Source organism: Macaca thibetana, chromosome 7, assembly GCF_024542745.1.
Source record: "Macaca thibetana thibetana isolate TM-01 chromosome 7, ASM2454274v1, whole genome shotgun sequence".
Taxonomy (NCBI): domain Eukaryota; kingdom Metazoa; phylum Chordata; class Mammalia; order Primates; family Cercopithecidae; genus Macaca; species Macaca thibetana.
In genome coordinates, this window is record NC_065584.1 from 57,517,922 (window position 1) to 57,531,248 (window position 13,327).

Sequence of the window (13,327 nt, forward strand, 5' to 3'; positions counted from 1 at the left end):
CTTTGTTTTTTAAAGAGCAGATTATAATAGTAGTTTTGTCAAGAAAAGTGATTTAAACGGCCTCTTCGTTAAGCCAAACGTGTGATTTAGAGTAGAGAGGGGGCTGCCAAGCGCGTCGGGAAAGGCGGAGCCCCACATTCGGCCCCGCCCAGGTAACGCCGCCTTCCGGGCTTTGTTAACTCACGCGCGCTGCTGCGTCAACTCAGCCGCGGGGAGGGGGCGGAGCCGCAGGGCGGGGCGGTGCGCGCTGATGTGACGTGCCTGCGCGCGCCGCTTTCTGCTGCCGGCCGCGATGGCGGCTACGCCGGAGTCCTCGCTGGAGGACCCACTGCGGAGCTTTGTGCGCGTTTTGGAGAAGCGGGATGGTACGGTGCTACGACTACAGCAGTATGGCTCCGGCGGCGTGGGTTGCGTTGTTTGGGACGCTGCCATTGTCCTTTCTAAATACCTGGAAACGCCCGAGTTTTCTGGTGACGGGGCCCACGCGCTGAGCCGGCGGTCGGTGCTGGAGCTGGGTTCGGGTACCGGGGCCGTGGGGCTCATGGCCGCTACCCTTGGGTAAGAGCTGACGGGCGGGCGGGATGTGGGGGCATCTTCTTGCTGGAGAAATCCAGATTACAGGTTTTCCCGCCTGTGCTTACACCTCAGTCGACGTTATTTTATAGGGCTGATGTTGTAGTCACCGATCTTGAGGAATTGCAAGACTTGCTGAAGATGAATATTAATATGAACAAGCATCTTGTCACTGGTTCTGTTCAAGCCAAGGTACTGAAATGGTTTGTATGGCCTTTCAGCTTGTTTTAAGATATCGATTTGTAGTTTGTTTTAAATTGCGTTTCATTAAAAGGATGGACGGGGACTTTTCGGTTCTTTATAAAACAAGAGTATTTTGAATTATTAAAACAACAATTGAAATATTTGTTTGACATTTTTAAGGGGGGAAGAAATAGAAGGCTTTCCTTCTCCACCCGACTATATACTGATGGCCGACTGCATATACTATGAAGAGGTAAGTATTCAGTGAGTGAAATACCTTCATTTAGAAGATGAACCGTATTTCATGGATTCTGAAGCACACGTTTCTTCACATTTTAACATCTTTGAATCCGGGATTTGCCTTATAGTTGATGCAGTAAAGAAAAGATAAAAGTCACCATGGACCATTTGTATATATGCTCATCATTAACATACCGGCCTGGTGAAGCATGTTGAGAAAAGTGTTACATGCATTTTACTCACGGCTTCTGTAAAAATTTTAAAGGATTTTGTCAATTGGATGTTATGAAAAGCCAAAATCGTCTCTTTTTCCCTTGGTTGTTCCCAGGGAACATGTTAACCATGACATTGAGAATTAAGTTGTAAATAATTCACTGTTCTTTGCTTTAAATATCAGTTTGGACCGGGCGCGGTAGTTCACCCCCGTAATCCCAGCACTTGGGAGGCCAAGGCGGGTGGGTCACCTGAGGTCGGAAGTTCGAGACCAGCCTGAACTACATGACAAAACTTGTCTCTACTAAAAATACAAAATTAGCCTGGCGTGGTGGTGCATGCGTGTAATCCCAGTTATTTGGGAGGCTGAGGCAGGAGGATCGCTTGAACCCGGGAGGCGGAGGTTGCAGTGAGCTGAGATAGTGCCGTTGCATTCTAGCCTGGGCAACAAGAGCAAAACTCCGTCTCAAAAAAAAAAAAAAAAAAAAGGTGCATCAGTTTGTATAGTGTTGTGGGCATCAGTTATTTTAAAAATAATTAGCATTGAACCAAGTTAGGGTCAGATTTAACTTTTGTAGGGTAAATTGTTGATTATTTAAATCTCAAATTACATAAAATTAAACTCTTGAGTAAAGTTGATTACATTTGTTTTTTCATGAGAACTCCAAAATGCAGTTGTCTGAATCCTTTTTCTGGAAACCGAAATCAGCACATGGTTTAGTTAAGAGGAGCTTACCCAATCGTTAGTTACAGAGGGGTTTTTGTTTGTTTTAAGGTAGGGGTCTTGCTCTGTCACACATGTTGTAATGCGGTGGAGTGAGCATAGCTCACTGTAACCTTGAGCCCCTGAGACTCAGTCCTCCCATTCAGCCTCCTCAATAGCTAGGACTATAGGTGTGCACCAGCATGCTGGCTAATTTTGCAACTTTTTGTAGGTGTGTGTGGAGGTGGGGTGTCTCTCGCTGTATTTTCCTGGCTGGTCTTGAACTCCTGGTTTCAAGCAATCTTTCATCTCTGCCTTCCAAAGTGTTGATATTAGAGGTGTGAGCCACCACACCTAGCCTAGAGCTTTAATTACATGTACTTTGTTGGATTGATTCAAAGATGGATAAATTGTAGGGGAGCTATAAATATCCCTCTACCTCCTCAACCCACTTTTAGAGTAGAAAAAATTTTTAAATCATAAACAAAAAGTATATTCTTTTTTAAATAGTCTTTGGAGCCATTGCTGAAAACTCTAAAAGATATCAGTGGATTTGAAACTTGTATTATATGTTGTTATGAACAACGAACAATGGGAAAAAATCCAGAAATTGAGAAAAAATATTTTGAGGTAAGTATTAAGTGCTGTATTATCTTTGTAGTGATTTCCCTTCAGGGAGTCTGTATGTGACTCTTCAAGTATTTTATGGTAATTTTGGGTGGGGAAAACATTGTTTGTGTGAAGCTGAGAAAAGGATCTTCACAGCCCATGATTCTGCAGAGCTCCTCTTTTTCATCTTTTCTGATCCTTTATTTCATTTCTAATTAGTTGATCTATGGCTACAGAAGAATGTTAAATAATACTGGTGCCACTCCTTTTTAAGAACAGTATTCAGTGTTTATTCCACATGATGCTGCCTTTGGGGAACATATTAATGATGTATGTATTACCTTTGGAGAATGCGTGATAGAAATGTGCAGGTGAGGCCGGGCGCGGTGGCTCAAGCCTGTAATCCTAGCACTTTGGGAGGCCGAAACGGGTGGATCACGAGGTCAGGAGATCGAGACCATCCTGGCTAACACGGTGAAACCCTGTCTCTACTAAAAAATACAAAAAAACTAGCCAGGCGAGGTGGCGGGCGCCTGTAGTCCCAACTACTCGGGAGGCTGAGGCAGGAGAATGGTGTAAACCCGGGAGGCGGAGCTTGCAGTGAGCTGAGATCCGGCCACTGCACTCCAGCCTGGGCGACACAGCGAGACTCTGTCTCAAAAAAAAAAAAAAAGAAATGTGCAGGTGATAAGTTGTTTTTGTTTGTTTGTTTTTGTTTTTGTTTTGAGACAGGGTTTCACCCTATAGCCCATGCCGGAGTGCAGTGGCATAGTCAGGGCTCACTGCATCCTCAACCTCCTAGGCTCAAGTGATCCTTCTGCCTCAGCCCCCACAAGTAACTGGGACAAAAGGCATGTATTACCACACCCGACTCACTTTTTGTGTTTTTTTGTAGAGATGGGGTTTTCCCATGTTGCCAAGTGATAAGTTTTTACTTCTGTGTTTTTGTCTACATATTTATGAAACCTCCAACCTAGATAACTGTCTATTTTTAGGGTCTTTTTTTTTTCTTTAACTTTTTGTTCTGAAGTAGTTAGAAAAGACTTACACAAAGTTGCAAATATAGTATATAGGGTTTTATGTATCTGTCACCCTTCTTCCCCTAGTGATAGCCCAAACCCTTTTTATGGACACAAATCTATCACATTGTGAGTAGATTTCTATCTACTGTCACATTGTGAGTACGCTTTTGAGGGTACATCTATATAGGCCTGCAGTTTTGTCTGCTGAAAGGACTACTTTGGTTTAATGAGACAGCAGGTATATGACTGCCTCAGGTAACATATACTAAAATGTTTTTTTTGTTTTCATGTTTTTCTTGAATATGAAAAATGCTCATGTTTTGAAATGATTCATAATGAAAATTTCTTACTGTTAAACAGCTTTTACTGATAAAGCATATGTAAAATGCATACCTATCAGTCAAGTGCTGAGCTTAATTTTTCATGTGTATACACCCAAGTGACTATTACCAACATAAAGATAGAGGACATTTTCAGGATCTTGGAAGGTTTGCACACTGCCCTTTCCCAGGCAGTACTCCTCAAAGGGTAACCACTGGCCAGGCGCGGTGGCTCATGCTTGTAATCCCAGCGCTTTGGGAGTCCGAGATGGGCGGATCACGAGGTCAGGAGTTCGAGACCAGCCTGGCCAATATGGTGAAACCCTTTCTTTACAAAAAATACAAAAATTAGCTGGGCGTGGTGTTACACTCCTGTAATCCCAGCTACTCAGGAGGCTGAGGCAGGAGAATTGCTTGAACCCGGGGAGGCGGAGGTTGCAGTGAGCCAAGATCGCACCACTGCACGCCAGCCTGGGTGACAGAGTGAGACTGTCTCAAAAAAAAAAAAAAAAAGATAACCACCATTCTGACTTCTGTCACCCACAGGTCAGTTCATATTACTGAATTTGAAGTATGTCTCTTAAATTTATAGCTCCTTCAGCTAGACTTTGACTTTGAAGAAATTCCTTTGGAAAAACATGATGAAGAGTATCGAAGTGAAGATATTCATATTATATACATCAGAAAGAAAAAGTCGGTAAATAACATTCTCAGTTCTTCATTCTCCAAGGAGGTTTCATCAGCTGGACACTATTTCAGGGCATATGTGTGGTATGGGCGTTGATTTTGATGTGGAGAAACAGCTATAATGATTCACTGGACTCAGGCACTAACTTTAGTGTCAAGATAATTTAATCTATCTTGCCTTGGGTTTTTGCTCTAAAGCCAGGTTGTTTTTTTTTTTTCCTTTTTCTTTTTTCTTTTTTTGTATTTTTTAAGTAGAGACATGTTTCACTGTGTTGCCTAGACTGGTGTCGAACTCCTGGGCTCAAGTGATCCGCCCACTTCGGCCTCCCAAAGTTCTGGGATTACAGGCATCAGCCACCATATGTGGCCAGGCTTGTCTTTTAAAGGCCTTTTCCAGCTTTTCCATAGGTGTGATTTGTATAGCTCTATAATTGGGTATTACCTCAAACAAGTGATTAGCTATTTATAAGTTTCTTTTATCTCTGTGAGATTTTAAAATGCTAGCTCTTATCTTTGTGAACTTTTCCTTATTAAGAATTTTTTACAGAAAATGAAATATAGCAAGGCAGATGAGTCCATAAAAGATAAATGTACTCAATTAAGTAGAAGTTATGTATCTTCCCCCTTCTTGGTGCATGTTTTACCTGGTATAATAATCACATTTTATGCAGGTTGCCTCAGTGATACCTAGGGTTTGAACCTGTAGAAAGAGGGAAGAATTGTACTTCTTCCTTTTTATTTTGAAACTGGGTCTCACTCCGTCATCCAGGCTGGAGTACAGCGGTGCAATCTCAGCTTGCTGCAACCTCTGCCTCACAGGCTCAAGAAATGATCCTCCCACCTCAGCCTCCTGAGTACCTGGGACCATAGGCATGCACCACCATGCCCAGCTAATTTTTGTATTTTTTTCTGTAGAGTGGGAGTTTCGCCATGTTGTCCAGGCTAGTCTTGCACTCCTGGACTCGAGTGATCTGCCCACCTCGACCTCCCAAATTGTTGGGATTACAGGTCTGAGCCACTGCACCTGGCCCTTTCATCTATTTTTGTATTCCCAGCACCTTTGGTATATGTAACCTAGTGTAAGGCAGGGAGATGATTACTTTTATGAATTAAGGATGCTAGATTCAATAAGCCCACACTTTTTTCTATCATCTTTGATTATGTTTGTGAAAAAGTTTTCTGATTATATGAATTCTAGTCAAAAGCAAATAAAACTTAGTTTTAGGGAACAAAAGTAGGTGTTAGGACTAAATCTAAGTAAAAAGGCAGCAGTGGGATTATTCAGATTAACATTTATGTGGCATGGTGCCAAAGATACAAAAAAATTAAAACTTGGTGCTTTAAGAGATCCATTTTAACTGAAGCTGTTGTGCAGTTTTAAAAGTAGAATTTTTTTGGAGACATAAAGATTTTGTGTTTCCTGAATATAAAGGCTTTTTTTTTCTTTTGGCAAAAAAAAAAACACCTATTTTTTAGTTGATGTAATTCACCATAAAATTCATGCTTTTAAAGTGTACAATTTGGTGGTTTTTAGTATATTCAAATAGTTGTGTAAATCACCACTTTCTAATTTTTAACGATTTCGTCACCCCACAGAGAAGCCTCTTACCCGTTAGCAGTCACTCCCTGTTACCCTTGTCCCCAGCTGCTGGCAACCACTAATCTCTCTATGGATTTGCCTATTCTGCTCATCATATGTAACGAGTCACATACTATGTGGTCTCTTGTGCCTGTCTTCTTTCACTCAGCATGGTATTCTCAAGCCTTATCTACATTGTAGCACGCATTAGCACTTAACTCCTTTTTGTGGCTGAATAATATTCCCTTATATGGCTATACCACACCTTATCCATCCATTGATGAGATGAATAATGCTGCTATGAACATTCATCTACGAATTTTTGTGTGAACATGTTTTCAGACCTCTTGAATATTTTAGAGGAATTGCAAGGTTATATGGGACCTCTGTTTAACTTTTTGAAGACTTGCAAACTGTATTCCAAATCTACCATACCATTATACATTCTCACCAGCAGTGTATGAGGGTTCCAGTTTTCTCCACATTTTTACCAACATTTGTTAATTATACCCATCTCAGTGGATATGAGATAGTCCCTAAACTGTGGTTTTCATTTCTCTAATGACTAATGATGTTGGGTATCTTTTCTGTATTTAGAAGAAATGCTTGGCCCATTTTCAGATTGATTTATTTGTCTTTTTGCTTTTGAGTTGTGAGAGTTCTTTATGTATTCTGAATACTAGACACTTACAGATGCATGATTTCTGAATATTTTCTCCCATTCTGTGGGTTGTCTTTTCATTTTCTTGATAGTGTGTCTTTTATTTTCTTTATTATTTTCTTATTTTTCTTTTGAGAGAGTCTTGCACTGTCACCCAGTCTGGAGTGCAGTGGCATGATCTTGGCTCAGTGCAACCTCTGCCTCCCAGGTTCAAGTGATTCTCCTGTGTGAGCCTCTCAAGTAGCTGGGACTACAGGCATGTGCCATGATGCCCGGCTAATTTTTTTGTGTTTTTAGTAGAGACTGGGTTTCACTATGTTGGCCAGGCTTGTGTCGAACTCCTGGCCTCAAGTGCTCTGCTGCCTCAGCCTCCCAAAGTGCTGGGATTACAGGTGTGAGCCATCACACCCGGCCTATGGTGTGTCTTTTGAAGCACAAGTATTTTAATTTTGATAATGTCCAGTGCATCTGTTCTTTCTTCACTTGCCTGTTAGGTGTCAGCGAGGAACCATCTATAAACATGCATGGTTGTTCACTTGAATTGCACGTAACCACTGTTAGGCATACTAGGCATTGTGAGGCCTATTAGGCATTATTAAATACCCTGTAAATAGTTTGTGGTAAATCAATCTTTTAAGTTTCCTTTTTTTTTCTTATAGAAATTTACATCGTGAAGCCTTTAATCATTTTACCCAAGCCTCTAACAACCTGGGTGAACTAAAGATGTGAATACAGCATGGGAAGATTGTGTTCACAGATTTTTTTCTGGCACATCCTTAGAGAGCCGATGTATAAATGACGACCACAATGGGCTGCCTGCAATACGAAAAATGTCTGCTTACCTGCCTGCCTGCCAATGGCCCTGAATCTAGCTTAGGTTACTTAGTTCAGCATCAAGTTCTACTTAAAAGAAATGTTGGGAATCAGTTATTCAAATAAAAATTGGTTTTGAGGCGAGGCTAAAATCTGCCAAAAACAGTGAACCAGTATGATTGACTTGACCTTTTACAGGAAACTAGAGATAAATTTCTGAAGAGAACTGTCTACTATTATATAATAATGTTTTAAATTCAAACTAGTAAATTTTAGTTTGTCTCCAAAGTTTAACAGGTTTTCATTTTGTACATAATTATACAATATTTATCATTTGTATTTTCCACTTCATTTCTTTTAAAATATTAATACTTAAATGTTCTTTTAATTTTAAGAACTGAGATACTGTCTTGTATACTTATATTAGCCAAAGTTTTCTTTTCCTCCACCATACATATCTGTGTGATTTAATCAGTAAATTATATTGTAATGAGTTGCTAAGAAGACAAATCAGAAGATTGGAGGAACAAAAGATATCTTTACAGATTTTTCATTTGATAATGGAGTGAGAATAGAAAGACCAGTTTCAGGCTTATGCACTTACGTGGCTCATGTACTTTTCTTTATGTATATGTTCCAGGAAAATCTGGCTTAAAAATACTGGTATTGTTTATATGAAACAGTGAAAGGTTTTTGAATAACTACAAATGTAGTTCTGTATGTATATACCAAATGAATTTTTGTTCTGTGTCTCTGTTTTATGTTATGAAGCCATTTGCTCATATACAATAATCTGTCAAGGACTTTAATCATATTTGTTCCAAAGAGTAGTAACCGGATAGAATTTTGGTATTTACAGGCATTGGTGCTAGATGGTACATTTTACGTCTTAAAATAAACATTGTTTTTGAGACCTTGTGACTTTGTGAATTTCAGAAATACCTCTGAAGAAAGTAAACATCTAAGCAGTTAACTGCTTTCCAGAAAGAGCAAAAGCAGGCCTATTTAGAGACATTAAGGATACAAGTCAAGAAATCAGTTCATTCTTCTCAGGTTTATTTCAATCTTAAAAGTCTCCATTGCTGATTTTTGGGGTTCCCCCCCCCCGCAAAATATTTTGTTCATACTACACTTAGCATTTCATTAAGCAGTTTGCAAGGCAGTATAATCTAAATGTATGGTGCTTTGTGAGGTACAGATAGTGCTAGCTGTTATTAATGATGTCTTAGGACAAATGACCACTTTTTAGCTTGTTTTATAACATTATGAAATTTGTAAAAATAAGTTTGACCTTGACTATAGTAGTCCACCCAGGTTAGTTAAATGTCTTTTCACCCTCCAATTTTTATGCCCTCCTGCTTTCTCTCTACTTTTTTTTTGAGACGGTTTTGTTCTGTTGCCCAGGCTGGAGTGCAGTAGTGGCACAGTCTTGCTTACTGCAGCCTTCTCCCAGGCTCCGGTGATCCTCCTACCTCAACCTCCTTAGTAACTGGAAATACAGGTGTGCCACCACGCCTGGCTAGCTTTGTTGTATTTTTTGTAGAGCCAGGGTTTCACCATATTGCCCAGGCTGGTCTCAAACTCCTGGACCCAAGTGATCCACCCTCCTTAGCTCCCCAGAGTGCTGGGATTACTAGCCATGAGCCACTGTACCTGGCCCTCTTTTAATACACACTATCTGTGTGTCTTCAGCCTGAACTTTATTTTAGTTTAGCCCTTGATTTCACTTATATGAAAACCCAGCTCTTTTAGTTCAGAAAAATGAAACTTCACTCATTTCCTGGAGGAATCAGCCTGAAGTCAGCCTCTATGCAACTTTGCCAAAATCACACTCTTGCTTGACTTCCTCCCCCTTCATGTTCGGCTATTCCCATTCCTTATCTTGATAAATGTTTGCGTACATTGCTCTCTGTTTGCTTCTGGAGAACTCACCTAAGTACTGACTGTAGAGGAAATTTGTAATTGAAAGTCAAATAGGCCCCACATGGTGGCTCACGCCTGTAATCCTAGTACTTTGGGAGGCCGAGGCGGGCTGATCTGAGGTCAGGAGTTGGATACCAGCCTGGCCAACATAGTGAAACTCTGTCTCTACTAAAAATACAAAAATTAGCCGGGCATGGTGGCGTGCACTGTAATCCCAGCTACTTCAGAGGCTAAGGCAGGAGAATTGCTTGAACCCCAGAGTGGAGGCTGCAGTGAGCTGAGATGGAGCCACTGCACTCCAACCTGGGTGACAGACTCCGTCTCAAAAAAAAAAGTCAAATAGGATATCTTTCCTGTTCTGGAATAAAGCCCAAACTGAAGTCATAAGGTGCCAATCCTCACATTCTAAGATTAGACCAGTGGTGGTTAGGCCCAGTGAATGCTACAGGGTTTAGCTGAAGGCTGCCAGTTCAGAGAACATGCTCCATCACCAACCACTATTCCACAGACAGCTGGGGAGCCCTGGAAGAGGTCTCCTCTTGGTGGAGTCCATTGTTAGGGAATGTAATTTAGTCTTTTGGGCTTTCAAATGTGGAAAAGTAACAGATTGTACCTGCACTCACAAACCACAGGAGGAGGCTGAGTGAGGTGGCTCATGCCTGTAATCCCAGCACTTTGGGAGGCCAAGGCAGGCAAATGACGAGCCAAGGAGCTTGAGACCAGGCTGGGCAACATAGCAAGACCCTGTTTCTACAAAACATACAAAAAATTACTTGGGTGTGGTGGTGTACGCCTGTAGTCCCATCCATACTAGCGAGGCTGATGTGGGAGGTTCTGAGCCCAGGGAGGTTGAGACTGCAGTGAGCCATGATTGCACCACTGCACTCCAGCCTGGGTGGCAGTGAGACCCTATCTCGAAAAAACAAAACCACAGGAGGAAGGCCTGAGGAAGTTACTAGAGATTCAAGATGCTTGCAAGTATGGGAGACCAGTATTTCTCTTACTGGTTGGCTTTGTGTTTACGCACCAGCAGCAGATTCCAAAGCACGGAGATAGAATTGGAGGAGTGATGTGGGAACTGTAAGGCTGAGGGGTATTGAAGATGCACCCTGCCAGCCTGAGAGATGATGCAGGAGTTGAGGGTTAGAAGACTTCTGCAATATGAAGGAGGGGATGACATTTAAAAGGCAAGTGCAACAGATGAGGTGATGCCACCAGCTGGGGCTCAGCCAGGACATAGCTAATTCCCAAATCCCAAGGGACTGCCAATGCCTTGGCCTCTGGGCGAGTATGGCTTGCCTCTGCACAGTGGAGCCCGTAAACCACTTACCAGAATGCAGTTATAGCCAATTAGGGAAAGGGTTGCAATCCCACAGTTAAGGCAGTGTTTCTCAAACCAGGCTGCACGTGAAAAATTAAAAGCACACAAAACCCTTTCCCAGTCCAGTTTAATCAGAGGCATAGTATTTTTGTTAAGGGGTTCCAGATGGTCTTAATGTTTAGCCTTAAATTGAGAACCACTGCAACAAGGAAACCTCTTTTAGCATCTACTTCCCAAGGAGAAGAGAACAAAGAAAGAAGAAAGTATATAAAAAGCAAACCATCTGTCAATAGAGTGGGCCTATAGTACATACGGAAAAAAACCACTTTGAATCCGATGTGGAATCTTGTATGAAATAGGAGGTTTTAAAATAAACAGAACTGAGCTTTGAAAACTGAAATAGACTATAAATATAATCTGAAAATTTAGAGAATCTGGCCAAGAAGGCAAAGGTGATGCTAATCAAGAAGGAAGGGGGATTCCACAGTTAAAAATTGTTGCAGGTCTAGTCTCCAATGACTTGAGTCTCTTCTGTACACCAGTTATAACTTTAAACCTCTCTGAGTTTGCATAGCTTTGCATTTTAATCTGCCACAGTTTACAACCAAGGGTCCATGGATCATATGTTTGGTGAAGTTGGAAATGAAATTACTTCTTTGTTGTTTGGGTTGTCACCCAGGCTGGAGTGCAACGGTGCGATCTTGGCTCACTGCAACCTCCGCCTCCCAGGTTCAAGCGATTCTCCTGCCTCAGCCTCCGGAATAGCTGGGATTACAGGCACCTGCCACCACACCCAGCTAATTTTTGTACTTTTAGTAGAGATGGGGTTTCACCATGTTGGTCAAGCTGGTCTTGAGCTCCTGACCTCAAGCAATCCACTCGCCTCAGCCTCCCAAAGTGTTGGGATTATGTGTGTGAGATGCCGCACCCGGCCTAGGTTATTTTTAAGTAAGAACTACTAATCTAGAATGATAGTGGGATTTTTTTGTTTTGTTTTTTGTTTGTTTTTTGAGACGGAGTCTTGCTCTGTCGCCCAGGCTGGAGTGCAGTGGCGCGATCTCCGCTCACTGCAAGCTCCGCCTCCCGGGTTCACTCCATTCTCCTGCCTCAGCCTCCTGAGTAGCTGAGAACACAGGCGCCCGCCACCACGCCCGGCTAATTTTCTGTATTTTTAGTAGAGACGGGGTTTCATAGTGTTAGCCAGGTCTCGATCTCGTGACCTTGTGATCCGTGTGCCTCGGCCTCCCAAAGTGCTGGGATTACAGGCGTGAGCCACCGCGCCCGGCAGGGAATTTTTTTTATACTGCATATCTTTTAATTTTTTTTTTTACCTTTTTTGAAAATTTCCTTGTTAAATGATGTGAAATATGATATGTCAGATTATAGGTATTTTAAAGAAGAGTATGGGTTATAGAAACATCTGTTGTTCTAAAGGCTCCCTGTAGATGGCATTGTTTGACTTTGTCTTTAAATGTTTTATAGAAAGGAAGTTGTTAAAATAGAATCTACTTTGAAATGCAATCACATTTTAAAGGTGAACGAAATTAGATTAAAAAAATAAGCCTACCTTCTGAGTTACTTTCAGAAGATAACACAGGGTAAGTAAAACAAGTTTTTTTCTTGTAAAATTGTATTTGGTTTATCTTTCCGTTTCTGATACGCCTTTTGAATATCATTCATAAAGCTACGTTATTACAATTCATAAAACATTTTCTCCACTATTGATATCTTCTGTGAAAAGAAGACATATATTTAACAGGCTAAATTAATTCAAGTGATGTTCTGAAAATTAAATTCACCTTGAAAGTACCTTTTACATAATCAGGATTTTACATCTGAGACACTTAAATCTTCTCATTTTAATTAGTTTTTCAAAGCAGTTTTTTTTTTTTTCTTCAGTAGAGTAAGTGGTGTTCTTACTTCCGAAGGCTGAAGCTTTGTCTTTGGTTCCCACAGTCCTGTAGGCACAGGCCAGGTATTTGACTTTTGGGTTTTCTTTTTTCTCAGGAAACATCAGGATTTGAAAGAGTTTTGATTCATTGATAACAAACATTGTTAGAGGAGAATATTCACTTTTCATACCATAAAAACCTTCACTCTAATAGAAATACAGATAAAGAAAACTGTTGCAACAATATCTTACTGAAAATTAATGGAAAAGCTAAGTTTTTACTTTCCATAATATTGGGTAGGGAAGCAATAAATTCTCAAGGCATTTTCACCAGTTAAGTTTAAACCATTAGACATTTGGGGTTGTTCAAGACATTGAAGTTCTTATGTATTGGTGAAGTTCTGTGAATATCTAGTGAGCCCCCATCAACTGTGAGATACATTCTAAGTCATTGATTATTAATAACAAGATGCTATCATTTGCAAATGATAAACCTAAAATATGGTAGAGCAAATTATCTCCATGATAATATTTTGCTCACGTGCATTCTGCAGTGTCAGCACAGAGGCTCTGAGACCAGATTTTCTGG

The 13,327-nt window shown here is 41.0% G+C and overlaps 1 protein-coding gene across 2 annotated transcripts; it reads left to right on the top strand.

Annotated features, from left to right (window-relative positions):
* The first annotated feature begins 79 nt into the window (after window positions 1–79).
* Window positions 80–8,516, top strand: VCPKMT (valosin containing protein lysine methyltransferase). 2 transcript variants are annotated; one of them, XM_050796940.1, is made up of 6 exons: window positions 80–558; window positions 666–776; window positions 937–1,009; window positions 2,423–2,542; window positions 4,456–4,560; window positions 7,450–8,516. In XM_050796940.1, exons 1-6 carry the CDS (start codon window positions 293–295, stop codon window positions 7,462–7,464), a joined length of 690 nt encoding a protein of 229 aa, XP_050652897.1. In that variant the 5' UTR covers window positions 80–292; the 3' UTR covers window positions 7,465–8,516. The 2 variants fall into 2 exon arrangements, with proteins under 2 accessions (XP_050652897.1, XP_050652898.1); XM_050796941.1 differs by lacking the exon at window positions 2,423–2,542.
* Window positions 8,517–13,327: the final 4,811 nt, after the last annotated feature.

Coding starts and splice junctions, on each gene's coding strand:
- VCPKMT (XM_050796940.1), top strand. CDS start 293: ATGGCGGCTACGCCGGAGTCCTCGCTGGAGGACCCACTGCGGAGCTTT. Junction 559..665: donor CTCATGGCCGCTACCCTTGG/GTAAGAGCTGAC, acceptor GTTATTTTATAG/GGCTGATGTTGTAGTCACCG. Junction 2,543..4,455: donor TTGAGAAAAAATATTTTGAG/GTAAGTATTAAG, acceptor TTAAATTTATAG/CTCCTTCAGCTAGACTTTGA.